Source organism: Equus quagga, chromosome 7, assembly GCF_021613505.1.
Source record: "Equus quagga isolate Etosha38 chromosome 7, UCLA_HA_Equagga_1.0, whole genome shotgun sequence".
NCBI lineage: Eukaryota > Metazoa > Chordata > Mammalia > Perissodactyla > Equidae > Equus > Equus quagga.
This window is the reverse complement of record NC_060273.1, coordinates 81,971,628-81,999,066: the sequence shown is the minus strand read 5'-3', so window position 1 is coordinate 81,999,066 and position 27,439 is coordinate 81,971,628. Positions and strand designations below refer to the sequence as shown.

The window sequence follows — 27,439 nt, the reverse complement described above, 5'->3', positions numbered from 1 at the left end:
CGTCCCACATGCCACAGCTAGAAGGACCCACAACAAAGAATATACAACTATGTACCAGGGGGCTTTGCGGAGAAAAAGGAAAAAAATAAAATCTTAAAAAAAAAAACGGAAATATGATACCCCTAGACACCTATTAGATTAAAAAGTTTGGGTGAGGAGGAAATGGAGCTCTAACACACTGCTGGTGGTGATGTAGAATAGCTTCTTTGGAACACATTGGCAGTCTTTTTTCAGAAATTAAACATACACCTATTATAGAATGCAGTTATTCCATTCCTAGGTAGTTACCCAAAAGAAATGAAAGCATATGTCCATATAAAGATGTAGACAGTAATGTTCACAGCAGCTTTATTTATAATGGTCAAAAACTAGAAATAACCCAAATGTCCATCATCAGGTGGATGTATAAAAAAGCTGTGGTGTATCGCTATCCATACAATGAATACTCTTTAGTAATAAAAAGAAATGAACTATGATACATGCAACAACACAGACGAATCTCAAAACAACTATGCTGAGTGCCAACAGCCAAAGAAGAGGACATACAAAGAAGAGTATGATTCAATTCATATAAAATTCAAGAAAATGCAAACTAATCTAGCGTCAGAAAGCAGATAGGGGAAGAGTAAAGGAGGGAAAACAGAGGGGCATACAGAAACTTTTGGGAGATATGTATATGTTCACCATCTTGATTGCAGTGCTGGCTTCAAGGGTGTCGAAACTTATCAAATTGTACATTTTAAGCATGTGCATTTTATTTTGTCAATTATCCTCCAACGAAGCTCTTTGTAAAAAAAAAAAAAGCATGAGGGGGATCTATGCGTGTCGATATGGAACTATGTCCACGATGTAGTAAGTAAAAGAGGAAGTTCCAGAACATTAGTATAGTTTGATCTGAGATTTTAAAAAACTAACAAAAAAGTAATAAAATCCTTTTCTCTCACTGTACACTTTTTGGCATACGTATTGAAGTTCTGGTACTTTACACGACGAACTATTGCAGTGGCTATCCCCAGGGAATGAGATGTGGCACAGGACAGGCAGGTGATTTATACACATTTAACATGGAGCTGTTATCATTTTTGATATTTCAAAAGTTTCAAGTATTTGCATATTAATAAAGGGGTGCACTTTCTGGGAGGTTAAGTTCTACAAACCGGGACTGTTAACTCACCGCCATTTGGTGAGGTTCGCTGTCAGTTTTAAGGCCCAGGCGGTCACAGCCATTCCGTCGAAGACCCTCAGGCAGAAAACCTCCCGCTCACCACCTAAGGGGGCGTGCCCTGGACCCCGCAGCGGGCGTGAGCGGGCGCACGCGGACCTCCTGCGGGAGGCGGTGCTGAGCGCATGCGCGGCGGCCTGGGGGCGGGGCCGGCCCAGGCGAGGCGAACCTGTGGGACGCCCTGGGGATGAGGGGTCTTCGCCCCCGGCCGGCCGAGCTCAGTCGCCTCCAGGACTGTGCCCCGTGCGCCTTCGTGGCCGCCCAGGTCCCGCCGCCGCAGCCCGGCCCGCGAACGCCGGGGTCCGCGCAGGGACACGCGCAGTTGCATGTTTAAAGGTAGCCGGTCCTTCTGGGGGGGCGCAGTGGTCGCTCAGCGCCTTCGAGGGGGCGGCGGGCCGCAGCCCGGTCCCGCCTCAGGCGCGTGGTGACTCGGGGACAGGGAGGCACCCGAGGTCCTCGCGCTCTCCCAGGCAAGGAGAGGCGTGACTGGCATCCTCAGCCGGCCGCCTGGGGCGGGGTGGGGGACCCTAAGCAAAGAGCCTACCCCCGGCCGAGACCCCCCGCCGCGCCGCCCCGCCCAGGCTCTGCCCCGGTCGGCCGCCTGGCTGGTGTCCAGCTTGCGTCGGTCGAGTCACCGCGCTTGGTTTCCGCAGGGGGTGAGTTTCGGCAGGGTCAGACCCCTCCCAGCCCTCCCTGCCGCGGGCGCCCGGTGGCGTTCCCAGCACGTGGAGCTGCTGGAAATGCTCAGTGATGGCTGGTACGCGGGCGCGCTTTTGCACGGCCACTGGAAGGGTCGTCGTTTACAGGAGGGTAGTGCCAGAGAGGGTATGCTTGGCACGAAGAAATGTCCGCGAACGTGGCCTCCGGCCTCTCCTGGGAGTGGGAAGCCTCTGTCCTCTTTAAGTGGACTGGTTTTGTCTTTAGCACGTGTGCCCAGAAACTTCTCCCAAAACATGAAGTTGAATAAATTATGATGATTTTCTCCTAGAAAAATGTTGCAGAATGCCGTCTCGAATCCTTTGTATTAACTGACAGCTCCCTTAGTGTGTCTAACACGCAGGCGGGACTCTCCCCATTTCGCAAGGCTTCCCTGGGGAGGCCTGGCTTTCCTCTCCCAAAGTCGGGGAGGAGAGCGGGGGGGCGAGGACAGGAAGCAGATGCCTGAAGTGCCCCCCATTTAGGGACCAAGAAAGATTGCTCAATTCTAGTTCTGTGTAACCCTCTCCTTGCATCTCAAAAGGTGTTTTGCATCCACATGTATTTTGAAAACTTCCGTTTTCATATGAGTCATTTAAAAACAAACATACCTATTCTGAAATTAGAAACTTTTTGGGAAAAAAAATGTATCTTAATACTGCAGCGAGACTTTCGAGAGTGTGGAAAATTGCTAAATCAATGATAAAATGTGAGAACACCAAAAAGCTGGCAATCACTGCTTTAGGAAAGATGCATTTGACATAACTACTTCTTATCTATTGTCCTGTTGAAACCTTGATGATACTGTAATTGGATTTTCATGCTTTTAAAAAAATTATAGATTTTAGATTTAGAAGGGAATTTAGAGGTCATGTGGGCTACAATGAGCATAAATATTTTTGACAACGTGCCTAAAAAATTATATTGTGTCCTCTGCTTGAGTTATATTTAGTGGAGGAGGTATGGCCCCTTAGCACAATTCACTCTTTTATTAGAAAGTTATGTGCTTTAAAGCTGTATTTTGGAACAAATCTTCAGCTGTCCTGTCCAGGCCACACCTCCCTTGTCATTGCACAGATGGATGACTGGAACTTCAGACGCCTTATCAGAGGCCATCGGCCTGTGGTGGCAACAATCTGATTTCTCAGTGCCACCTTAGAAAGTTGCTTAAATAAAGGACATTTGCTAATTATTTCTGTTCGTTTTCATCTTGCTGCTGCCAGCAAATTTGTCTAGCCGTTTAGTTTTGAATCTTTGTTCTGTTATCTGGAGTGTTTACACAATATTTCTGGTGTTGTGACGATTGCAAACTTGAAACTTTTAAAAGTACTTTCTGTGTGTTCATTTAACCAATCTGGAAGAAGCTAGTGATGGTGCGGAAGATAGTTGCTTCCATTGCTGCCGCAAGGTTGGCTTGGGATGTTCAGTCTTTTGTCTAATCCGACTTGCTTGATCTTTCCCTCAAGAATACTGTGGGAGATTTCTTAGAATAGTTTTAGACGGTCCGATTCATACGGTCACCTGGTGCACCTGATAAATTAATAAACATATCAAAAGAGGAAATTGGGTTAGGCTGGTTAGTAAAGCCACTAAGTGGACTTTGAGTCATCATTACATTCTTTCTTAAATGCTAATACACCTGTTTTGTACTCTAGCATTGTGCTGAAAATCAGTGCCAAGCTTGCTTAATTCTCCCTTTATGGAAGTATGGCTTATCACTTGATGGGGCCGTGTATTCTGGTGTTGTCTTCTGCCAGCCCGCACCGTTCCAGAGAGTGACTCTGAAACAGTAGTCGAGTTCCTTCAGCAACCAGGGAAGTAATTCATCTGATCCTGAAGACTCCTGTGACCTGATCTGCGATGGGTACTTGCCCACCGTCTTCTTATGGGTCTTAGGTAGTGATCCCCTATTTATAGACCCTTACCAGATTACTTCAGTGTTCTCTAGCATAAAGAATGGCCTGCAAACACAGAATTAGCCATGTTGATAACTCAGTAGAAAAGTTTCTGCAGTAAAAAACTGTGCAGTAAAAAATTCTGATTAGGGGAATACAATAGCCCCTTGACTTATCTGTCTTTTATTTGTGGTGTTCCTCCGAAAGTGTGCCTGATAGCTCTTTGCTACCTACTTCTGGAGTGGAATGTGACGGAGAGAGCGCCAGCCTTGCCGTTTTCTGGAAAATGGTGGTTTGAATAGTAGAACAGGTGGCAGTGGGGGAATCAAATTGTAGATGTTTGCTGTAATACTGTCTTCTTGTTTGTCCTCCAAAGCTCTATTTTAGGAGTAGGATTCAGAGAGAAAGTGAGAGCTGGCAGGTGGCAGGCACTAGAGGTTTAAGAGAAGCTTTTAGTGGATTAATAGGTTGCCGCCTCCACTTCCTGTGTGTAGTTGAGTTTGGCTTATAAAGTAATAGAATGTATTTATTTCTTTATTTTTACTTTATGAAATTTCTTTATGATGCCAAAACAACGAGTGTTATCCTGGTGTGGACCTGTTATTATTGCCTTTTGCACCGGTAGACTGCTTCTAACTGGCAAGTCACTGTGCTAAAATTGGTCACCTCAAAGAAAATGTGAATGAATCAATTGAATGGGAATGAATCAATTTATCTATCAATATAAGTGAAAAATTTTAAAACCGCAGAAGCATATATTCTGTAAACAGCAGACTAATCAAGCTATATTCATATGGAAATGATAAATAATAAAAGCTATATGTCTGCTTATTTAATTATTATAAGTGTAGTGGTATTGTATGCTGCCACAAACTGGAAATGAAAGATTTACACAACCTATAAACACATAAATGTAATCATGGACTATCTTAAATTTTTTGTAAAATCTTCCCATGTGTTCATTAAAATGAGAATTTTCAGAGCCCTTTGACTCCTTGATACAGAGTCTTCTATTTTAAGTGCAATTCCTGGCAAGTGTTGCAGTATTTCCAATAACCGGGCTAGTTCTTCTTTATGGACAGGATTCCTTCTGGGTAGAAAAACAGTTTGGGAATCAATAATTTCCTAACAAAAACTCTCAACATGTACAATGATAAATATCCTAAGCATAAAAATTATTGGATTTTTACTTATACATTCTGATGAATGTGGTGTTTTTGTGGTATTCTGCCAAACTAGAAAGTGAAATCAGATGGATGTTGGTGAGTACCTCGTGGCAGCAGTTACTTCATTTCATTCCTTCAGAGTGAACTGAAGCTTGGAAGCTTTCTTTAGGGGAGAAAGTTGGTAGTTTGAAAAAGAAATGATCAGTGTTTAAAAATGATCTTCATATGTTTGGGCTGAAATTTTTATGTTAAGGTTTCCAAGCTACTGAAGATCAATTTGTCTTGCGTTCTAAAATATAGTTTACTGGTGCTCATTGCTGTAGAATTATTTTATACAAAATTTATGATTTGTGGATGAGTTTTATGCTTTGAAAATTAATGCACACAAGGAAAAAGGAAATTAAAATGTTGTTTTAATAGAATTATTGGTACATAACATCCTTTATTTATGGCGATTGTATCAGTGAATTGGCAATTTAACGATTTTACTAAATACACAGTTTTAACAGTCAATCCATGTTACATACAGTCAGATTTAAGAGAGCACCATCGCTTTGTTTAGAACTGCAAGGCAATTTTCTAACCTGGTATTTGGATGAAGTCTTTGTTTCATTTTTTGGCTTCACTACTTTTCTGGTGAAGGATTATTAGGGATAACTTTTTTTGTGATACCTTACTGAAATTTTAACTGTCCATCCTGTAGGCTACCCAATAAAACAGTTACAAACAAAATGTCAGTAAGTGTGCTCCACATCAGAGTTTAGAATCGAGTGTCCATTCCTTTACCTTCCCTGGGCCATTATTGGGATTAAAGAGGAGATCAGCTCTTTCAAGATAACATCTGCTTTGAATTCCTGATGTCAGCAGTTTCGTATATTCTGCGTTGCATTGCTGGGCCAGTTCTCAGCTACGCAAGTCACTGGTTTAGGCAGATTAAAATGTGTGTAGTAGCTCTTTTGCCTGATGCTTTGCAACTATTTTTGCTTTCCATTTCAGTTTCCAAACCCAAAGGCGACCTTTCATTTTGTTCTGTGATTTTATGTCAGTCTTCGTTCTGGGATCCACTCTCTTCTGTGGTTAAGAAGTGTTTCCCATCAGACAGAGTGACTCACAAGACAGAGAGATTTTCATATTAAATAAGTATTTTATTAGATTTGAAGGTATCTTTCAGTTGTGGCACTGAATCTTCCGTATATACATTCCCAACATTCAAGGGTGAAAAGGGGGTTAAATACTCAACCAAAGTTAAATAAAGTTCAGAACTGCTCTTACCATTATTTTACCTCTGAAATAATTGTACACTTTGGATTCTTATAAAATACATAAGATAAGCCTATATACCTGGGTTTATCCGGACCTGAAATTTGTGGGAACTTACTTGTGTCTCAGGCTGACTAATACCTGGAGATTCGTGTTTCCTTTGTTGGGGAAGAATGCTCATTCCTTTGCTATTTTTCATTGGCTGGTGAGGGTCAAGCGTGCGGCCTGCACAGACTCCGTCCCTCCATATCCACCTTCTCTAGAGCTCCTGCATCTTGAGTGTCACCCGACAATTGTCACAGATTGTTTGACTTTTTGTTAGAATTGTGCTTCGACTTAAGTAATGAAATTTGTTCAGAAAAATGCATTGGACAAGTTAACAACAACTGCCTCGTTTATTGAGCCCTTACTATGTGTTGGCACTTAAGGTACTTTAATCCTCACAGCAACCTTATGAGACAGGAACAGCTGTTCTCCCTGCTTTTCAGATGAGGAAACTGAGGCCTAGATTAATTTGCTCAGACAAGATCACATGGTTAGTAAACGGCAGAGCTGGGACTTATCCAGCCCTGTGCTTTTTATTATAATGTGCTATCTCTCAGACCCCCGACTTCTTAGCACGATTGCTTTGTGATGCTTCCTTCTCTGTAGGAGAAAGTAAGAAGACAGTAATTAGCCAAAAACAAACCTGGGACGTACGCTGCTTCCTTCGACGTTTCCTCTTGGAAGCCTCTTCACCATCCTCTCCTACATACAAACTCAAATATGTGCCATTGCCTTATTCTTCCATTGCAGTTGTCCCAATTTCAGTGACGGCATTTATCGTGGTGCTTCACCATTTGACAATGGATCTTTGAGAACAGATTTCCTCTTATTTATCTCTATATCTGCAGCACATAGCAGTACTTGTCAATGCACGAAAGGGAAAGATTACTATTAAAATTGTCTTGAGCTGGGGCTGGCCTGGTGGCGTACTGGTTAAGTTCACGTGCTCTGTTTCAGTGGCTCAGGGTTCACCAGTTTGGATCCTAGGTGTCGACCTACACGCTGCTCATCCAGCTGTGCTGAGGCAGCCTCCCACGTAGAAGAACTAGAAGGATGTACAACAGGATATATAACTATGTACTGGGGTTTCGGGGAGGAAAAAAAAGAGGAAGATTGGCAACAGATGTTGGCTCAGGGCCAATCTTCCTCACCCCAAAAAAAATTGTCTTAGACTGTTTTTCATTTTCTGATGTTGTCATTCTATAGTTAGACCACAAATATATGGTGGGAATCTGGAAAAAATTATCACTTAACATTTTTTAATGTTTACAGAATGAAGAGGAAGAGTTTATCTGTTGTGAATAAAGTTGTCCAATCTTCACCAGCAATGAAACAGCCAAAACTTGGGTTCTACTCTTCTCTCAACCAAAGTCACACGTACACTGTTCTTCTAGACTGGAGGAGTTTGCCTCACCATGTAGTGTTACGCATTTTTCAGTATCTTCCTTTAATAGATCGGGCCCAGGCATCTTCTGTATGTAGGAGATGGAATGAAGTTTTTCATATCCCTGACCTTTGGAGAAAGTTTGAATTTGAACTGAACCAGTCAGCAACTTCGTCTTTTAAATCCTCTCATCCTGATCTCATTCAGCAGATTGTTAAAAGGCATGCTGCCCATCTCCGGCATATCAGCTTTAAGGTAAGAAAAATAAGCTTTAAATAGAAACAGTAACTTACATTTTGTTAACAACATTTTGGTATATCTAGATCCTTATATTGAAACAATGAATTTTGGAGAATTTTTATCCCAAACGATTTCCTGTTTTCCCTTAGTTATTTGCATGGATTAAGAGGTAGACCTTGAATTATCAGTGAATAACCTAAGCTTCAGTTTCCTTCATCTGGATGTTATCATTAGAGTTCAGGTGGTTGTAGAAGATTTGAAAGTATGAAGTGCTTAGAAAGTTGATTTGTCATCATCTCTATTCCTCACTTTTTATCTGAGACATTTTTAATAAAGAAAAAATACTAATTTATTTTCTAACTTAAAGGGATCAATACAATTTTGCAACTGAATTCTGTTAAACAGTTATGTTCCCAGTAACTTTCTGATAAGTTACCTTCAGGAAATTAAGATTTAAAATTGTCTTTATAGGTTGATAGCAGTACTGAATCAGTAGAGGCTGCCTGTGATATACTTTCTCAGCTGGTAAATTGTTCTCTCCAGACCTTGGACTTGATTTCAATGGCCAACCCAAGTTTTATGAATGTGTCAAAGGTAAAGATGCCAGGCTTTTTTGTAAGATATACTAAAATTCTTAAATATTGTCAAACTAGGCAAAAAAGATTCTGTTGACTAGTGCTTATATTTGCTAAAATAGCTAATGCAAGGTTTCATTCTTTAGATATATTTTCTGATTTTAGTAATTATTTCCACAATAGATGTCATTAATATAAAATCTGGATGTTATACTTACGGTTTCCAAGTTTACTTAGTTTCTTTGAATATAGAGAGTGTAGGGCCCATAGTGGATGTCTTTCCTGTAATTCTGTAGTCTCTCAATTGGAGGTGGGACGTAATATTTAATTAAATGAACTATTAGTTACGATCGTATTTGAGTCGATATACTAGAAATTCCAAAACAACAATGGCTTAAAAAACATGACTAAAGTTTATTTCTCTTACATTAAACAAATCCATAGGTGAGACAGTTTATAACTGATATGAAATTATTAGGAGCCCAGACCCCTCCAGCCACTCCATTCTCACCAAGGTGTTTTTTCATTTTTATTGTCCAAGATGGCTTTCTGAGCTCCAGCCATCAAGTCCCTTGTTCTAGACAGCTGGGTGGAAGAAATGGGGGAAGAAGGGCAGGCCCTCATTTCAAGGAGACTAGCCCTAAGTACCACATAATGTTTCTGTTTATGTCTCATTGGCCAAAACTTAGCTCAGTAGCCACAGCAGGTTTCTGAGAGGCTAGGAGAGTCTTTTAGCTGCGTGGCAATGTGCCAAGCTAAAAATTGGGACTAGATTACCAAAGGAAAAAAGATGAATGGTTGTTAGGAAGCAACTAGCAGTCTGTGCCACAGAAACTAATAAGTCTTCTCTTCATTCAGGCTTCAACTTGAATGCCGTCTCCTCAGGGAGGGCTTCCGTGACCACCTTTGCTAAAACACACCCACTCCTCCACTTCCCTCTCTACTATTACAATATTTTATTTTCTTTCTCTCATTCATCAATACTTGAAATTACCTTATTGATTTAGCATGTTTATTCTCTTCTCCCCAGACCAAAACATAAACTCCTTGTTCATTTACCATTTTAAACACAGAATTAGAATAGTGGCCAATATACAATAAGCAGTAAATTACGGTTGTCAGTAAAATTGGCTAATGGAAATCTTCCTATAGAAGAGGATGGGGAGCCAGCCCTCATGGCCTAGTAGTTAAAGTTTGGCATGCTCCACTTCAGTGGCCCTGGTTCGGTTCCCCAGGCGTGGAAACCACACCACTCATCTGTCAGCAGCCATGCTGTGGCAGTGGCTCACGTAGAAGGACTAGAAGGACCTACAACTAGAATATACAACTATGCACTGGGGCATTGGGGAGGGGAAAAAAAAGGGAATATTGACAACACATGTTAGCTCAGGGCAAATCTTTCCTAGCCAGAAAAAAAAAAAATCTAAAAAACAAAGAAGAGGATAGAGTAATAGTAGCATCTTCTTTCTCATAAACTGGGTCATGGCTGTCTTTCGCCAAGCATTTCTGCCAGGCTGTTTATCTTTTTAAGAGATATGCTGAAAAAAATAGGTCATTTAGGGATTAGAGTAATATAAGTAATCAGATGAAAACTTACTCCCTCTAAAGAGTTATCTCCTTGTTTATGAACTGTGGAATCAGATGAGCCTGAAATTCTTAGATTCTAGGCTGTCTCTAACGCTGCACTTCAGCTGCCAGGGCCAACTTCTAGGTTAGCAGATGCAGTCACCGGAGTGAGGCTCCAGCAATCAGCAGGCTTCCTTCCAAGCTCTGCCTCCACAGTAAGAGGAGCTCTGTGGCTTCTGGCAAAGTTGCGGGTCCCTCTGAGCCTCAGTTTTTTCATTTGTAAACTGAAGAAAAATAAGATAAAAGTACAGCATTTTGCTAGGTGTGAAAAGTGCTAAACAAACATATTGTTACTATAAGGAAATTTGTACTCTAATGCTGAAATGTGTCCTTCAGGACTAAAAGAGCCCATTGAGAGTTGATTAAAAGGAAAATAAACCTTATATTTCTTAAGGAAAAAGAGTGATATATTTATGTTTCTCTAAAAATTTTTGGTACTATGAAATTTAGTAAAGTGTTCTAGCCATCTACCATTTAAAAGTTTGTGCAAATCAGTTTACAATTAGTGTAAACCAATAAGTTTTATAAATAAATTAAGATTTATAATCAATTTGGTCATTCTAATAGGGACAATAGAACCTTTGGGAGACTCCAAATTGATTTTGAAAGAGGACAAATGGTCATGCATGGTATTGGTTTCTAGACTTTGTATCTTTATTAAAAAGTACTGGATCTTGTGGCTGGCCTGCTGGCGTCGTGGTTAAGTTCGTGTGCTCCACTTTGGCAGCCTGGGGTTCATTGGTTTAGACCTACATACCACTCACCAAGGCATGCTGTGGTGGCATCCCACATATAAAATGGAAGAAGATTGGCACAGATGTTAGCTCGGGGCCAATCTTCCTCAAGCAAAAAGAGGCAGATTGGCAACAAATGTTAGCTCAGGGCCAATCTTCCTCATCAAAAGAAAACAAAAACAAAAAAACTGGATCTGAAAACTTGTGAAATTCTACTCATTTTTAAGTCAAACTACAAATAAGCTTTAGTCCGTCAATCTTCAAAACAGAAAATTTTCAAAACATATCTTTGTTTAGATAATTTACTAGCAAAAAGCATGTCACTGAAGAATATGACATCATTTATTCATTTATTCATCAACAAATATTTATTGACCTTCTACTGTGTGCCAGATACTATTGTAGATGCTGGATTATATGAGTGAATAAAATAGATAAAAATTCTATTCCTTCTAGGGCAGGGGTTGAAAAGGTCCAGATAGTACATATTTTAGGCTTTGTGGGACATACAGTTCTGCTGCAGTTCTTTTGTTGCAGTGCCACTCAGCCCTAGCAGTGTAGTGAGAAAGCAGACATAGACAATACATAAATGGAGCAGCATGGCTATGTTACAAACAGACTTTAATTATGGACACTGAAAGAGTTGCATATAATTTTCACATGGCACAAAATGTTATTCTTTAAAAATTTTTTTCAACCATTTAAAAATGTGAAAACTGGGACTGGCCTGTTGATGTAGTGGTTAAGTTCATGCACTCTGCTTCGGTGGCTCAGGGTTCGCGGGTTCAGATCCCAGGCAGGGGCCTACACACCACTCATCAAGCCATGCTGTGGCAGCATCCCACATGCAAGATAGAGAAAGATTGGCACAGATGTTAGCTCAGTGACAGTCTTCCTTAAGCAAAAAGAGGAAGATTAGCAACAGATGTTAGCTCAGGGCCAATCTTCCTCACCAGAAAAAACAAAGTAAAACACATTTTAACTCATGAACCATACAATAACAGAGTGTGGACTGGATTTGGCTGGCAGACCATAATTTGCCCCACCCCTATTCTAGGAAATAAATGTAATTATATCCTTTTAATATTGAAAACCAAATCCTTAACATTGAAAATAATTAGAAGACATTTACAAAATCTTTGAAACTTCTTCTTTTCTCACCATTCCGTTTATCAAGTGTGAAAGTATGAAACTATATTGTGTTATAAAAATGTCTTCTACTGGCTAATGATACTTGGAAAAACAGTAATATGTTGATTGCTTTTACTATGTTGTTGTAAGCATATGTTGATCTGGTTTTAATAAGATATTTGATTGAAGCTGTAGGTTTGTGAATAATGTTTTCATAATTTTTTTCTTATTGCCGTCCAAGTCTCATTTTGTGTCAGCACTTACACTTGTGTTTGTCAACTCAAAATCATTATCGTCAATCAAAATTGAAGACACACCAGTGGATGACCCTTCACTGAAGATTTTGGTGGCCAATAATAGTGACACTCTAACACTCCTAAAAATGAGCAGCTGTCCTTACGTTTCATCTGATGGTAGGTTGTATTTTTTTAAGCTTGCATGATGTTTTTTTTTTTTTTTAAAACTTTTTTTTTTCTTTAAAGATTTTATTATTTCCTTCTTCTCCCCAAAGCCCCCCGGTACATAGTTGTATATTCTTCGTTGTGGGTTCTTCTAGTTGTGGCATGTGGGACGCTGCCTCAGCGTGGTCTGATGAGCAGTGCCATGTCCGCGCGCAGGGTTCGAACCAACGAAACACTGGGCTGCCCGCAGCGGAGCGCGCGAACTTAACCACTCGGCCACGGGGCCAGCCCTGCATGATGTTTTTTATTATAGTAATAGTAACAATGCAATTTCTTATTGAAAACTACATGCTTATGAAACATAATTCATTAATCTTTTTTCAGAAGAGTCTTAATCTGCAAGCTAGATATAGTTTAAATTGCTTCTCTTAGGAGTATCTTAGTATATATATATTTTATTATATGTATAATTATGTATCTTGACATCTCAGAAATCGTTAGATGGCTATTTTAGCAAATGATGAATAACTAATATCAAATTTAAATTTACAAAATGTTATATTAGTGTCAGTATGATTCTTTGTTCTTAAGAATTTTTCCCCATTTCCCGCAGGAATCCTTTGTGTAGCTGATCACTGTCAAGGCCTTAGAGAACTGGCCTTGAATTATTCCATTCTAAGTGATGAACTTCTCCTGGCCCTTTCAAGTGAGACTCATGTTAACCTTGAACATCTTCGAATTGATGTTGTGAGTGAAAATCCTGGACAAATTAAATTTCATTCCATTAAAAAACAAAGTTGGGATGCACTTATTAAACACTCCCCTGGAGTTAATGTTGTTATGTACTTCTTTTTATACGAAGAGGAATTTGAGACATTCTTCACGGAAGAATCCCCTGTCACTCACCTTTATTTCGGTCGGTCAGTAAGCAAAGTGGTCCTAGGACGGATAGGTCCTAACTGCCCACGCCTACTTGAGTTAGTGGTGTGTGCAAACGGTCTTCAGACTCTTGATAATGAGCTGATCTGTATTGCTCAACACTGTAAAAACTTAACAGCCTTGGGCCTCAGTGCATGTGAAGTTCGCTGCAGTGCCTTGGTTGAGTTTGTGAGGCTGTGTGGGAGGAGGCTCGCGCAGCTTTCTGTGATGGAGGAGATTCTGACCCCCGATGGGGATTACGGCCTGGATAAAATTCACACTGAGGTCTCCAAACACCTGGGAAGAACGTGGTTCCCGGACGTCATGCCTGTCTGGTAGCTGGCTACCAGAGATTCTTCACTTTTTTTGTCAGTAAGATTAGCTTCTTTCTGTCTATGCAGACTTAAATTTTAAGATGTATTGCTGAAATATTTTAGATAAAATATTTTATTTGCAAATTGTCTTAATGGATTGCAGCAGAAACATTTGAAAAAATAGGAGAAATTTGAAAAGCCAGAAATTTCCGTAAATAGAGTACAGACGCTATATTGTGGATTAGTTCATAGGCTAAAGACTACAGATGGTTTCTAGGTAAGCTCCTCAGCCTTCCTTGAAGTCATATTTTACCTTGCTATATAAATTTTACCTTGCTAAATAAATTTATAATATTGAGCTTTGGATCCTTTAAATTATGCATTTACAGCTTTATATTACTTTACTTGTTTTTGTTTCATCTTGGTATTAATATATTTTACAAAATATTTAGTATTAAAAACAAGAGTAAAATCAAAATATAGATATAGAGATTGGCTTAATTGTACTTCATTTTTAGGACTATATAAGATGATATTGTGATTCAATAGACAACTTCTAATTTCCAATGCACTTTGAATTCTATTTTATTATATTAACTTGGGAGAAAATGCGCATTAGATTAAAATTAAATAACGCTAGTTCATTTTATAAAGGTACTGTGATTCTGAATTGATGAAATACACTACTGAGGTAAAAAAGTAACTCTTGCAGAGTGTGTTTGGGGGGGAATCAGTATTTACTCATCTGCTTCTGTGTATCTGGAACTATGCCAGATCCTTTGCAGAAGTGATCTTATTATTTAGTCAGTAACACGGCTAAAACTCTTTAATGGCTGTGTATTGCCTTTAGAATGAAGGTATATCCTTAAAATGATGCACCAGACCCTACAAGGTCTGGCTCCTCCCTGCCTCTTTGCCCTCATTTTCTTCCTACAGCTGCCCCTTGCCCTTCTGCCCCCGTTCTCCTTCAGTTCCTTAGGACTGCCATGCATGCTCTAGTCAGAGGGCATTTGTGCGTATTCTTCTTTCTACTTTGATTACCCTATTTGCTCCCTCAGATCTTTCCGTTAGATGTCATTTCCTGAGGGGATCCTCCGGGACTCTCAGCACTCTGTGACCTCCCTTTGTGGCGCTTATCACTATTGTAATTTGCCAATACTTGTGTAATTATTACCTGCTTATTCCATTGCACTATGAACTCCATCAGTGGAAGAGCACTGTTAGGTTTTACTCAGTATTGTGTCTGGCATGATATTTAGCGTGCAGCAGGCGCTCAGTAAATTTTAAGCACTTTCTTTTTCAAACTTGCTCCCCTAAGTCCTCCTCCCATCTTAAATTTTTCTACAAAATCAGCTAAACTAAAAATAATTAGAAATATGTTCGTTATTTTTCAGTTTCAAATATTTTTTAATTAGGAAAAAGTTTTTAAATATTCTCACCTATTAAGAAGTTAGAATACACTGTGATTTGTAAGTGGTGATTTAAAAAAATAGCTCATTTTATATCGCTTCATGTAGAGACTGTACTTGTGCACACATTGTCACCACTCTACCAAATTCTTTGTCGCTGTGAGCTCTGTAAGAGCAGGCATCTCACCTCATTTACCTTCATGTTTGAAACTCTCAGAACAGTCTGTAGCACATTAAATGCTAGTGGAGCTGATGTTGCTGGTTAAAAAGTAAAACCAGTTTCTTAAAGACAGTTATTACTATTGCAGATCATATCAGCTATAGCTTAAGATTTCAGGAGAGTGCAGAAGCAGCCTGTAATAGGGAACTTAAAGTCTGATGAGAGTAACAGGACAAACAAACAGAAAGGAAAGGGATAACTGAGATGGAGGGCTCGGGCTAGTTGGAGATTAGAGTGATGGTGGAAATACTGAAGCCATAAACCTCCCGTCTCACCTGGTGTTACTTTAAGTATATATACCTTAATGGTAAGGTGATCGAAGGCCAGTGTTGTTTGCCCTAGAAGGATAACGAAGCAAAACCCAGGGGGCCTAGAGAAGGGAGGTCAAGGGGGAGTTTCTCCTCTTAGCCCACTAGCATAGAGAAAAAGTGAGTACCAATGGCCTCTTTTACATCCAATGAGAAGCTGCTGCTCTAAATGGTGGTCTCTAGGGGCCCGGTAGTCAAAGGTAGTGAATTAAGTACTGTAATGACTCTTAGAGCAAAACTCAGAGTAAAATTGTTGAGCTCGATTAAATGACCCTGGTTGTTCTGGCTTATTGGGTTGGTAAATTGAAGAGCAAACATTTTTAGGACAACCAAAACCAAGACAAGGAAATAGAATTTTTGATGCTTCGTCTAATGAAAATGTCTCTATTTACTTTGGAAATCTATGAAAAGTTGTAAGATTAAAGGATTCTAGATGAATGAGTTTGATATTACATGAATTTCAAGCATTAGGCTTTGAAAAATATTTTAGTTCTGTAAGAAAACTTGTTCATGTTAAAAATATTTCTGTGTATGTGTTAGAGAGTTCTGGAAAAGTTGAGACAATTTTGTGGGCAAAATGTAAAAAGAATGGGAGAAAAGGTTCTCTTGTAGGTGGTATTGAAGAGATGCAAAAATAAGATTCTCATATTTTTGTTTTTCCTCCCTTTTAAGCCTTGCAGACCTCATTTGTATTATACTAAATACTGAGGAGATGGGTAGATTTTAAAGTTGCATGTATTGCCGTTAATATGATAAATGTTGTCATGAGGATGTAAGAATTCTTCCCTCTCTAGGTCTGGCTTCTTAAATTGGCCACTTATCTTGTTCTCCCATTAAATTGCTTTCCTCCAGGAAACTCAAAATATTTTCTAAATAAAAATTGCTTTTGTTCCTATTCGTTCATATTTGGTCATTGAACCTAGTAGCTGACGCCAGAGTTCTTTCAGTACATATTATACTCACTTTCACTGAGGAAAAATAAGTTACTCAGTGCTATTGCTTCTCTGTCATTTGAACCTTTACAGTACTTTAATCTAAGCTCCACATTTTGACAGTCAAACCTAAAAGAAAAGGAAATTAAAAAACAAACCCAAAACAAAAAACCCTCTGCTATGAGGCACCAGAGGGCGCTGTGTTCCAAGAAAGAAGTCCTTTAGTGTAAGGGTTGCGTTTCCCTTCAACAGATGAGAGTGCTTGGCCAATGCTAGGTGGAAGGCAGTGTTCTGGCTCTACTGTGGGGAAGCTCTCCAATCCAGGTAGTGAATCTGGTTTTTAAAACAATCACTTCAGAAAGTTGATTACTTAGATGGCTAAGCCTATATTTCATTGTTCACACATTTTAGAGCTTCTTTAAAAATTGCCTTTAAGGTCTGTGTGCTATTTCCTTTTTTGTGTTCTCAATGGGAGCACAGGCTTTGTCCTTTGAAAACAAATGTAATTTCTGGAAACAACCTAAAGTTATTTGGCACTAGGGAGATAAATAAGGTAGATGGCTAAACCAGACTGTGCTGGTTATAGTTTTCTTTCTTTTCTTTTTTTTTTTTTTTTGTTTGTGGAAGATTAGCCCTGAGCTAACATCTGCTGCCAATCCTCCTCTTTTTGTGGAGGAAGACTGGCCCTGAGCTGATATCTGTACCCATCTCTCTCTACTTTATATGTGGGATGCCTACCACAGCATGGCAGGCCAAGCGGTGCCAAATCTGCATCTGGGATCCAAACTGGTGAACCCTGGGCCGCCGAAGCAGAATCTGCAAACTTATCTGCTGGGCCATGGGGCCAGCCCCAGTTTTCTTTTTTTTTAACAAAAAGTTAAATTCTTAATTCGCTAGCATTGTATAAGATGTTATGACACAGTAGAGAGTAGTATCTAACTGGATATGAGAAATTACCAATTGTGTTGTATAGTCTTCTAATATGTAAGAGTTGTCATTAACTCTTTTGTCTTCCTAGCCACCAACCTTTAGGTCCTGTTACCTCTGTAAGGTATTATTCATAATAATAAGTACTCATGAAATCACCTTCAGCAGTGATAATAACTTAAATTTTTCCATGTGGTCCTTCCCTATCCAGTCCTGAAGTAACTTGTGTTCATTATTTGCTTGATTTCCTTTTTATATATTTTATCACATATATATGTGTTCCTAAAAATTGTGTTTTGGTTTTAATTGTTTTGAGTTTATAAAAAGAGTATCATGCTATATGCAATCTTTTGGACTCTTTCTGTTTTACTCAAAATTGTATTGCTATGATTCATCCATTTTGTTGTGTTTAGCTGAGGTTCATTTATTGCGATTGCTGTATAATATTCCATTCTATAACTAAGCCACAGTTTATTTGTTTGTGTCACTGTGATGGGCATTTCAGTTGGTCAGGTTTTGCTATGACAGAGTGATATCGTAAACATTCTTATACATAAATCCTAGTATAAAAATGCAGCCACTCCTCTCCAGTAATAAAGTTAAGTTAATTACATCTTCCTCTAACATAGCTACACTAAGAATGCAATCATTCTGCTGAAGTTTTCTACATTCCACAGGATTTAAGCAAAAATTCATAAAGAAAGTTTGCAGAATGAGGAATTCAACTTACTCATTTCTTAATGAGTGACTCAAATCTGGGGAACCGTAACTGTTTCTGGTCCTTTGAACTTTGCATGGCCTTGTTTCCCGTTAGCCCCTATTGCCAACATAACCAGGAAAGAATAGCAGAGACACACAATGATGTGCAGAAGCAAGGAGCTGTGACATGCATATGGCTAGGTGAGGCTGACTGACTGGGTTCCATGAGATACTTCAGGTTAGGATGGACCTCTTTCTCTTTCTAGTGCTCCTGTCATGCAGTCTTACTGAAATCTAGACTATTACATGTTTTCTTGGATCACCGTCATTCATTGCCCAAAGGATCTACCACTTGTATAGAGTGTGGGAATGTGTGGATGTAAAGACCAGCACATCCTGTTATATTCATGCAGGCAGCTCGCCCTCCAACCAGTTTGACAAACCTAAGGATATTGTTGAAGTTCTTCACTACCTTAACTCAAAAGAAGCCTCTGGGGTTTTTTTTCAGTTAATATTTATTAAGTGTGAGTGTGTGTCTAGCATTGTACAACACTCTATTCTTGTCCCATAAAAGCAGCTTCAGGCTTTTCCTTATTTTCAAGCAGAAAGTTAGTCTTAAAATTATCAACAATGCAGTGTGGACCAGCTTGAACTCATATGTTTATTTATTCCATGTATTCAGGACTGAGAAATATTTAAAAAAAAAAAAAACCCAAAACCAGATCCCATAGGTTACAGAAAGACTAGGGAGCCCTGAGAAATTAGTTACACTCAAAAACATCAAAGCGGCAGTGAGTTGAAATCAAAATGCTATTTCCTTTCTTGCATTCATCATGTTTCTGTTTGAACACAAATTTCTTGAAAAGCAAGATATGCATCCAGGTTTTAAGAACACTGCTTTCTAGTCAGAAGATCTGGTCCCCTGTCTTCCACTTATAGGTACGCTGTAGGATCACTCGAGTCACAGTTTTCAATATGCACATGGGATTGTATGCCAGGATAAACTTTCTGCAAGGGCAGTACAGTTCCCAGTTTTTCTCCCTTCTTGATGGAACCTTTATGTTTAATTGGCTTAACGTGTAACATTTTAATACAGAAACCTAAAAGAAAAGTAAAATTATTCATTATCTGGATTTTAGTAACCTTGAATCAGAAATTCAAAAACATAAGAACAGAAATGGGAAAAAAGACAAAAAGAAAGGAGAGTTGATTGAACTCAATGAGCGAATGGAAGTACACTGAAAAATCATCAGAAACGAAGACTAAAATTACAAGGTGCCTGAGGAAGAATGGATTCAAATTAAAATTTAGTAACACCATTGAAGAATAGCAGAAAAACACTAGTAGCTGATAAAATTGACCCAGAACAATGTCAACTCCAAGACATATTCTAATGAAACTGTTAGACTTTAAAGAAAAAAAAAATTGAAATAACTGGCAGAAGAATACAAGTCTACCTAAATACTAAAAGAAAAACTTTTTAAAAACAGAGACCCACCAAATAGAGAAATAGAGAGTTAACAGAATACCATAATTATAACATAAAACAACATGACCATGTTGGGACCAAATATTTGAGTTATATTTATATATGTTAACTCATGTATTAAAAAGGTTTTCATATTGGCTTGAAAAACAAAACCCAATTCTATGCTGTGTACGATAAAACACAGTAATTGAAAGGCTAAAAATTAAGGCATGGACAAAGGTTTGCCAAACAAATGGAAGCAAAAAGGAAAGCAAGAGTTATGATCCCGTTACCGGAGGGTGGAATTCAGGCCAAAAAGCATTGAAACAAGACAAGTAACACAGAGACATATATACAAAGCATCTATACAAAGCAGAGACTACAGGAGATACAAGGAGAAATAGATAGGAACCTACTAGTACTAAAGACTTTAACACATTTATGTCAATGAAAGCAGGTCAAAGGACAGGAAACATAAGTAAGGGTGTAGAAGGGTGTTGGCCGGTGTGGTAGCCACCTGCCATGTGTGGCTAGGCAGCACTTGAAATGTAGCTAACCTGAATTAGATGCGCTTTAAGTATAAGATACACACTGGATTTTGAAGACAATACCAAAAAAAGGTAAAATAATGATTTTTATATTAATTGCATTTTGAAATATTTTGAGATAGAGTTAATTAAAATATTAAGATTAATTTTACCAGTTTCGTTTTACTTCCTTAATGTGATTACTGGACACTTTAAAATTACATATGTGGCTTTTATTATATGTCTGTTGGGCAGCACTGCTGGAGAAGATCTAAACAAAATCAATAAGGTGTGTCTTATGTACATATGTTAAACAGAATATGTGCAAGACCTCTATCCTGAAAATTAATACAACAACTACATATAAGAAAGCAAGAAGACCTAAATAAATAGAAAATATAACATGGTTATTTATTGGAGGACTCATTACTTTTAAGATATCAGTTCTCAGTTTGATCTGTATAATCAATGCAAACCTGATCAAAGTTGCAGCAGGATTTTTGGTGGAAATTAACAAACTGATTTTGTAATTTATTTGGAAATGCAAGTGACCAAGAATTGCCAAGGCAATCTAAAAGAAGAACAAAGTTGCAAGACTTACTCTCTCAAATATCAAGATGTATTTTAAATTTATAGTAATTAAAACTGTATTACTCGTAGAAGATTGACAAGCTGACTGATGGAACACAGTAGAAAGACTGGAAACAGACCTACATATATTCAGACTGATTTATGACACACAATACTGTGATGCAGTAGGAGAAAAAATGGTCTTGTCAAGTGAGTGGTACTGAGTCAATTAGATATCAATATAGGGAAAAAAATCTCTATTTCATTCCTTGCACAAAAAACAATTCCAGATGGATTCTAAATCTAAAGATGAAAGGTGAAGCAATAATGCTTGTGGATGAAAACATAGGGAGAATGTCTTTATGACTTCAGGGTAGGCAAAGGTGTCTTAAACAGGTAAAAAAAAAAAGTGTTAACAGTAAATGAAAATATTACTAAATTGGATTCCATTAAAAATAAAGAATTTTTGCTTATTAAAAGACAACATTAAGAATGCGAAAAGGCAACCCATAAAGTGGGAGAAGATATTTACAATACGTGTATCTGACAAAGGGCTCTTAGGCAAAATATACAAAAAGCACCTACATACCAGTAAGAAAAAGACAGGAGAAAAAGGGCAGAATACGTGAATAGGCACTTTGCAAAAGACAATATCCATGTTATCGATAAGTATGAAAAGGTGCTCAATTTCGTTAGCCATCAGAGAAATGCAAATTAAAGCCAAATGAGAGACCACTACCTATTCATTAGAATGACTGAAATGAAAATGTCTAGATAGATAACACCAAGTATTGTGTATGGAGCAAGTGGAACTTTCATCCACTCTTGGTAGGAGTGTAAATTAGTACACCTACTTTGGGAAACTGTGTGGCAGTATCTACTAAAACTGAAGATACACATAGACCAGTTAACCCAGCAATTCCTCTCCTGTAGCTTTCTGCCAATTGCTGAATATGTTGATTCCAGTTATGCATTCTGGAACTGGGGAAATTACTACAGGGTGGATTTGTGGACATGCTGGGCTCACTGTAAGATGGACCCTAGTGAAAAACTGCGTTGATCACCTGACCCTGGAAGTCCCTAGTCTGGCTGGTGGACCACATCGACCTTTGGGGCTCAAGGAATTAGTGTCATCCCTTTGGGGGTGGCTAGAAGTAAGGTTTACAGTATAAATTCTTGGCTGTGTGACAGAGCTCTTCCTCAAAAGGACTCAGCCTCCCTTTCACTCAGGAGCTGTGGGACTGTAAACTGACTCAAGTCTGAGAGTAGGTTGGCAAGAGGGGGAAAATTTTGTGACCCATTATTGTGATAATTGAAGTCAGAATTTTGTTCATCAGACTTAGAGCATTTCCATTTATACAGATTAAATAAGGCTTTAGTAAGCTGCCCGTCTATTCAGTTCTGGAGTCACCATGATTAACTAGACAATGCTACAGACCTCTGTGCTTCAGATGACTCTGATTACTGCTTCAGCTCTCCCGCCTGTGAGGTAACCATGCCAACCCTGGCATTGGCTACTAAGTGGACCCCATGCAATGGCAGCAGTTTCTCTTATCAGTTCAGATCTACAGAGGATAGCTACCATATAGCTCCTCAAGGGTTTGGGCTTTCTCACAAAGTTTCTCACAGCCTTAGTGAGGGAGTGTCCTCCGGACCCACTCCCAAAAGGAATGCATATTTCTGTTCGTTAAAAGAAATGTTCAAGAAAGTTCAGAGCCGCATTTTCATAATCACCTGAAACTGGATGCTACCCAAATGTCCATCTAGAGAAGAATGATTAAAAAGATGAAGATATATGCATATAATGGAGTACTATGCATCAATAAGAATGAAGGAACTAAAAGTACATGCAAAAACATGGATGAATCTCACAAACATGAGGTGGAGTGAAGGAAGCCCCACAAGATACTGCATGCTGCTTAATTTTATGTATTTCATTTTCAAAAATGGGCAAAACTAAGATGTGGTGGGTTAGTGATTACCCTTGGTGGGAGTAATGACTAAAAGGTAGCACAAGGGGTTTCTAGGGTGCTGCCCATGTTCTTTTTCTTGATCTGGGTGCTGGTTACACAGGTATGTTCACTTTGTGAAAATTCATGGAGCTGTACACTTATGCTTTGTGCACTTGTCTGTGTGTATGTTATACCTCAGTAGAATTAAAGCAAACAAACAGCAAGCCCAGTAGGAGTACCAGGAGACTCAGCTCAACCTAGAACATGGAGGCCTTTGGAAATATTTCACAGTCAACTCTCACAGAAATGCCAACACTTTTGAATTGCAGGATTTTGGTAAATGAAAGTATTTAGTCATTATAGTTGATAGTGCTGAAAGTGATTTTATTTATAGATTGTGAAGCAAAGCCACATTGGCCCCAGAAGGAAAGCCCTTCAGTCAGCTATAGAGTTAGGTGGAGTGTGTTCATAAAGAAGACGATTTCAGGGAAAGGGGTGGAACATCTTTGAAAATGCATTAGCTGTCTTAGTTTGGTACCCTAGGCCCTTTATGTTCTAGGTTTTATAATTTTCGAGGAAGTCTGAAACTTCTATGTATGGAATATTCATTAAATAAATAAGCACCAAACACGTCCAGTCTGTGCCCCAGGTATATACACCACCTCTTACCTCTTCCAGATAGCCGAACACCATTATTGATGGCATTTTTGTCTTTATACGGTTTCTCCTGGGCCACAATCATTCCGGCGAAAGGTGCATACACGGTAGATCCATCAGAGCACAAGACATCCACGCCCTGGTGAGGCCTGTGACTTTTAGGGTGTAAATAAGAATGAACAGACTGAGGAACTGCCCTGGGAACTCCATTGCCCAAGAACATGGTGTCAGCCCACTGTTCCCAGACTAGGGCATCAAAAATTGAAGCTGCTAGGACATGTTGAGACATCCTGGGTTTCCTCACTCTGTTTAACCCTCCCTCCCTGCAGGTAGTAATAACCATGTTGTAAAGATTAAAGCATTTAAGATTGTATTTGATACACAGGAAGCCTTTAAAAAATAATAGCTATTATTATTATATGGCATTTTGGGGAAATGAGGCAATCCATGTAAGTAAATGTTATAGATATCTGAATCTTGACACCTTCAAGACCACTTAGAAAGAGTTGTCTCTTTATGGGAACCTACCGTAAAGAATCATAGGTTACCTTAGTCTTATTTTTCTCTCGGTGATCCAGAAGTCATGATAAACATCATTTCCTGTATACAGTATTTTAATACAGTGAGTGATACATCCTGACTCTATTAAAGTATGTGGAGCACAAACACAGAATGACCCCAGATTATGAGATTTCTTGAGGCTGTTGTCACTGTGCCCACTCTTACCAGCCTCTTCTCCCTTCTAATAGGCTACTCCCTGAAAAGTCAGATTCACCAGGATTGTTAGAATTAGTGTAAAGCAACACTGGGCAGGTTGCAGGGGAAGAGCCAGTAAGTGACTGTATAAGTCAAGTGCGTAAACTTTAGGGCATGCACTACTTTAGTCTTAATTTTGGCAATTCGGAGGCCATTTTTCAAATTTCCCATCTCTTAGCCCTGTTCTGGGTATTTGAGTTTGCTTTGTAAGTAGTATCTGTGTAAGTGAGAGTTCCACTATAATTAAGATGGAAATAATGATGCAGTTGGACACACGGCTATTTCATCAGAAAGTGGCACTCCCACGGTGGTACTGTGTGTTGTGAAAATTGACGTGTGCCCCTGACTGTCTAGAAGAAATTGCCTGCTTAGGGCCAGCCTCTGGTGCTCAGCTCCCAGAGCTGGGTCAGTAACGCCACGGTTTGAGGAGAAGAGCATCCAAAAGCCTGAAGCCTCGGCCAGCCTTCACTACCTCCAGCTGTGGTTAGCACATCCCTTAACCCCTTGGTACCTCGGTTCAAGTTGCTCATCTGTAAAATGGGATGGTAATGCTTGATTTTCTCCTCGGAAAAACCAGGTGAGATCAGTCAACGTGTGAAAACATTGAGGGAAAACACTGTGTTTGCTCCCCTCTCTTTATTCAGTGCTCTGTTCCCAACTCAGAGCCCAGACTTGAAGCAGAGTTCTTGGAAGTTGCTCCAAAGACAGTAATGTAACTTGTTTCATCTCTGAGTTTTGCCACTGTCAGAGGGAGATGATTGTGAGCACCTGGGGACATGTAGGGCAAGGACACTAAGCAAAGAGGTTAAGAGCCAGAGGAGTGTATGGTTATTTGTGAAACCCCATACCTTTGAGCAGTGTACCGGCCACAGCCATGGCTGTCACACGTCCTGATCTCATTGGAAGACTTGCCAGCACATATATTAGCCCATGGTCCAGCCAGTGCTAAAATGGAAAAACATGAGAGGCAGAATTCCTGACCTCACATATTTCTAATCTCCATTTGCCTTATGTCTCCCAGTGGGCTCAAAAATTATGTTTCCGCTATAGTTTTTTCCTAACTTTCTGTAGTTTATGGGGAGGTCTTCCTCTAACTCCTGATTCAGATATAAAAGTGGCTTTTTCCCTGGCCACAGAATTCTGTTTTATGACATATAGAGTATTCATAAACGTGTTTACTTAGAAGCAGTAAACGCCATCATTATAGTTTGTTTCCAATTATGCACTAATAAATGGTGTAAATTGTGCTTTTCAAATTTTCCTTACTCATAGCTTGGCATGGGGACCACCATGTATAGGTTAAACAAAATAATTAAATATCGTGGCTCAAAGAAATAATTTTAGAAACTCTAAAGTAACTTTGAAATGTTCCTTTATTGTTAGTCCTGTTACTCAAAACCAAGAAAATGTTTAAATTAAAGGAGAAACAAACTCTGAACTATCAGGGTTTATTTAACACTAAATAAATCTCTTTCATATTTGCAAACATGGAAGAGGGAGAGTCTTAGAAACAAGAACATGTCCAACTAATTTAGCCTAGAATGGAGTCAGGGGAGGGGGAAGGGAGGAGAAACGATATGAAAAGAAGTGATATGAAAAGTTATGAAGCAGTAAAACACGCAGGAGGGGCTGGCGCTCTCAGTGTATTTTGTGTGAACTTTGCTTTAAGTGCAACTTCTCTTTAATATAGTAAGCACTTGATAAATATTCAATTGAATTAAATTTCCTAGATTTCCATTGTTAACATTCACAGAGAGACACAATTAGCAAACTCATCCTTTCACTGCAAAACTAACAAAAATAGAAGCAAAAACGAGGAACTGATAATTTGTTGATTTTCTTTAACAATATTTTACTATTCGTTAATATATGTGCTATGAAGACAAGCTACAGAATATGGCCGTTAAGCATATTCTTTAAATACTTTTAAGAGATGGATTTCAAAATTCTTATACCTTGGAGCCAAGCTTCAAGTCAACACCTTGATCAAGATATAATACCATCACTTTGGCAACAAATATTTGTCCTTGGCAATTGAGGCATGTACTACACGATTTATTAATTTGTTCATTTTTCTCTCCTGCTGTGACTATTAAGGGAGTGTTCCCCTTGTCTTAATCCACACCAATCTCTGTATCAGGAATTTTCTAAATCAAATTCTTACACAAACTTTTTTGTCTAATTTTGTTCCAATTAAGTCTTAGGCCAAGATAGAAAAACTTATCTTAAAGTCCTTCCATTCCAAAGTTTTTGGTTCCCTCCCTAAAGACCTAGAATATTCAGCTGGAAATCATTGAGAACCCCCCCCCATGTATGCTCTCTATTCCATTTTTAATAACCAAATCTATAAGTTTCTGTTGTGACTATGCTATTAATAACTTTAAATCTATCCTTTACATCAGTTTTTAAAGATTAGCCAAGATTCTAAAATTGTATTTTTGACTTACCAGTCGAAATCAAAACAGCCAAAAAGATGACTCCTGTGGAAAACATTTGGCTTTTATTTCACTTATGACGTTTCTTCCTCTGGTACTTATAATTGCCCCCACACTCTCTTTGAAGAATATTCAAGTTTGAATTAGTATTTTCTAACTATTTAGCCTTACAACTCTGCAGCTCTCATTTCTTTAATTTGGTGTGAGAGAGAAAAAAATCTGAGACTGGAGCAAGTCAAAGTCTAATATTCCATGGGTAGCTATTTGGTTCACCTGTAGGACTTATGTAAAAGCTTTTGATCTGAAGAAGCAGCTAATTTTATTGGAAATGCTGACTAAATATTAACAGGAAGTGATAAGGCTAGGTGAAGAGTGACTGTCCTTGAGGCCGTGGCTTCATGAATAGCTGCATTTAGAGTAAAAATACAAAGATTTGCACAGACTATAGGATAACAATTACCTCTGAGGAGGGAAGGAAATAGAATTGTGGAGGGGTACACAGTATGCTTAAACTCTAAAATACTTTGTGTATAAAAAAGAAAAATTCCAGAAGCAAATATGTAAAAATATTCATTTGTTAATTATTGGAGGTAGATACATGAGCATTTGTTTTATGATTCTCTGTACTTTTCCATATATTTCAAACATGTACCAGCACTTCCTTCTTTTTATGCTTAATGGTAGATGAGCCCTTCATGTGAGATGAATTTTCTATGGAAACGTCTCCATTTAAGTAATTTGTCACTGGCTGTGGGAGACTGAGATTTTGGCCCAATTCCTCCCCCCTCCCTGCATCCGCACCCTTGCCATGTCTCATCGGGGGCAGAGGGGCTTCCCCAACCATTCATTTGTGGTTCAGCTGTATGACTTGCTCTGACCAATAAAATGAGACAGAGGTGACAATGCATCAGAGGAGCCTGAACCCTATGGGTTCCCTGTGTATTTCCATTCACTTTCTTGTGTTCTGCCATT

General features: G+C 38.9%; 2 protein-coding genes across 2 annotated transcripts; one reads left to right on the top strand and one right to left on the bottom strand.

Annotated features, from left to right (window-relative positions):
• Positions 1-1,419: 1,419 nt before the first annotated feature.
• Positions 1,420-13,654, top strand: LOC124242930 (putative F-box/LRR-repeat protein 21). Its single transcript, XM_046668370.1, has 5 exons — positions 1,420-1,558; positions 7,557-7,923; positions 8,380-8,502; positions 12,216-12,387; positions 12,989-13,654. Exons 2-5 carry the CDS (start codon positions 7,558-7,560, stop codon positions 13,630-13,632), a joined length of 1,305 nt encoding a protein of 434 aa, XP_046524326.1. The 5' UTR covers positions 1,420-1,558; position 7,557; the 3' UTR covers positions 13,633-13,654.
• A 5,090-nt stretch (positions 13,655-18,744) lies between these two features.
• LECT2 (leukocyte cell derived chemotaxin 2) lies at positions 18,745-26,728 on the bottom strand. The gene is made up of 4 exons (XM_046667677.1): positions 26,480-26,728; positions 24,881-24,977; positions 23,289-23,431; positions 18,745-19,202 (listed from the first exon to the last, which is right to left on the bottom strand). Exons 1-4 carry the CDS (start codon positions 26,523-26,525, stop codon positions 19,036-19,038), a joined length of 453 nt encoding a protein of 150 aa, XP_046523633.1. The 5' UTR covers positions 26,526-26,728; the 3' UTR covers positions 18,745-19,035.
• Between the last annotated feature and the right edge of the window lie 711 nt (positions 26,729-27,439).

Bases quoted from the DNA above. Each gene is read 5' to 3' on its own strand.
- LECT2 (XM_046667677.1), bottom strand. From the start codon at position 26,525: ATGTTTTCCACAGGAGTCATCTTTTTGGCTGTTTTGATTTCGACTG. The intron at 23,432-24,880 runs GTATGGGGTTTC...ACACCCTAAAAG, and splicing joins GGCCGGTACACTGCTCAAAG to TCACAGGCCTCACCAGGGCG. The intron at 19,203-23,288 runs GTAAGAGGTGGT...CTTTTCTTTTAG, and splicing joins TGTTCGGCTATCTGGAAGAG to GTTTCTGTATTAAAATGTTA.
- LOC124242930 (XM_046668370.1), top strand. From the start codon at position 7,558: ATGAAGAGGAAGAGTTTATCTGTTGTGAATAAAGTTGTCCAATCTTCA. The intron at 8,503-12,215 runs GTAAAGATGCCA...TTGCCGTCCAAG, and splicing joins GTTTTATGAATGTGTCAAAG to TCTCATTTTGTGTCAGCACT. The intron at 12,388-12,988 runs GTAGGTTGTATT...CATTTCCCGCAG, and splicing joins TCCTTACGTTTCATCTGATG to GAATCCTTTGTGTAGCTGAT.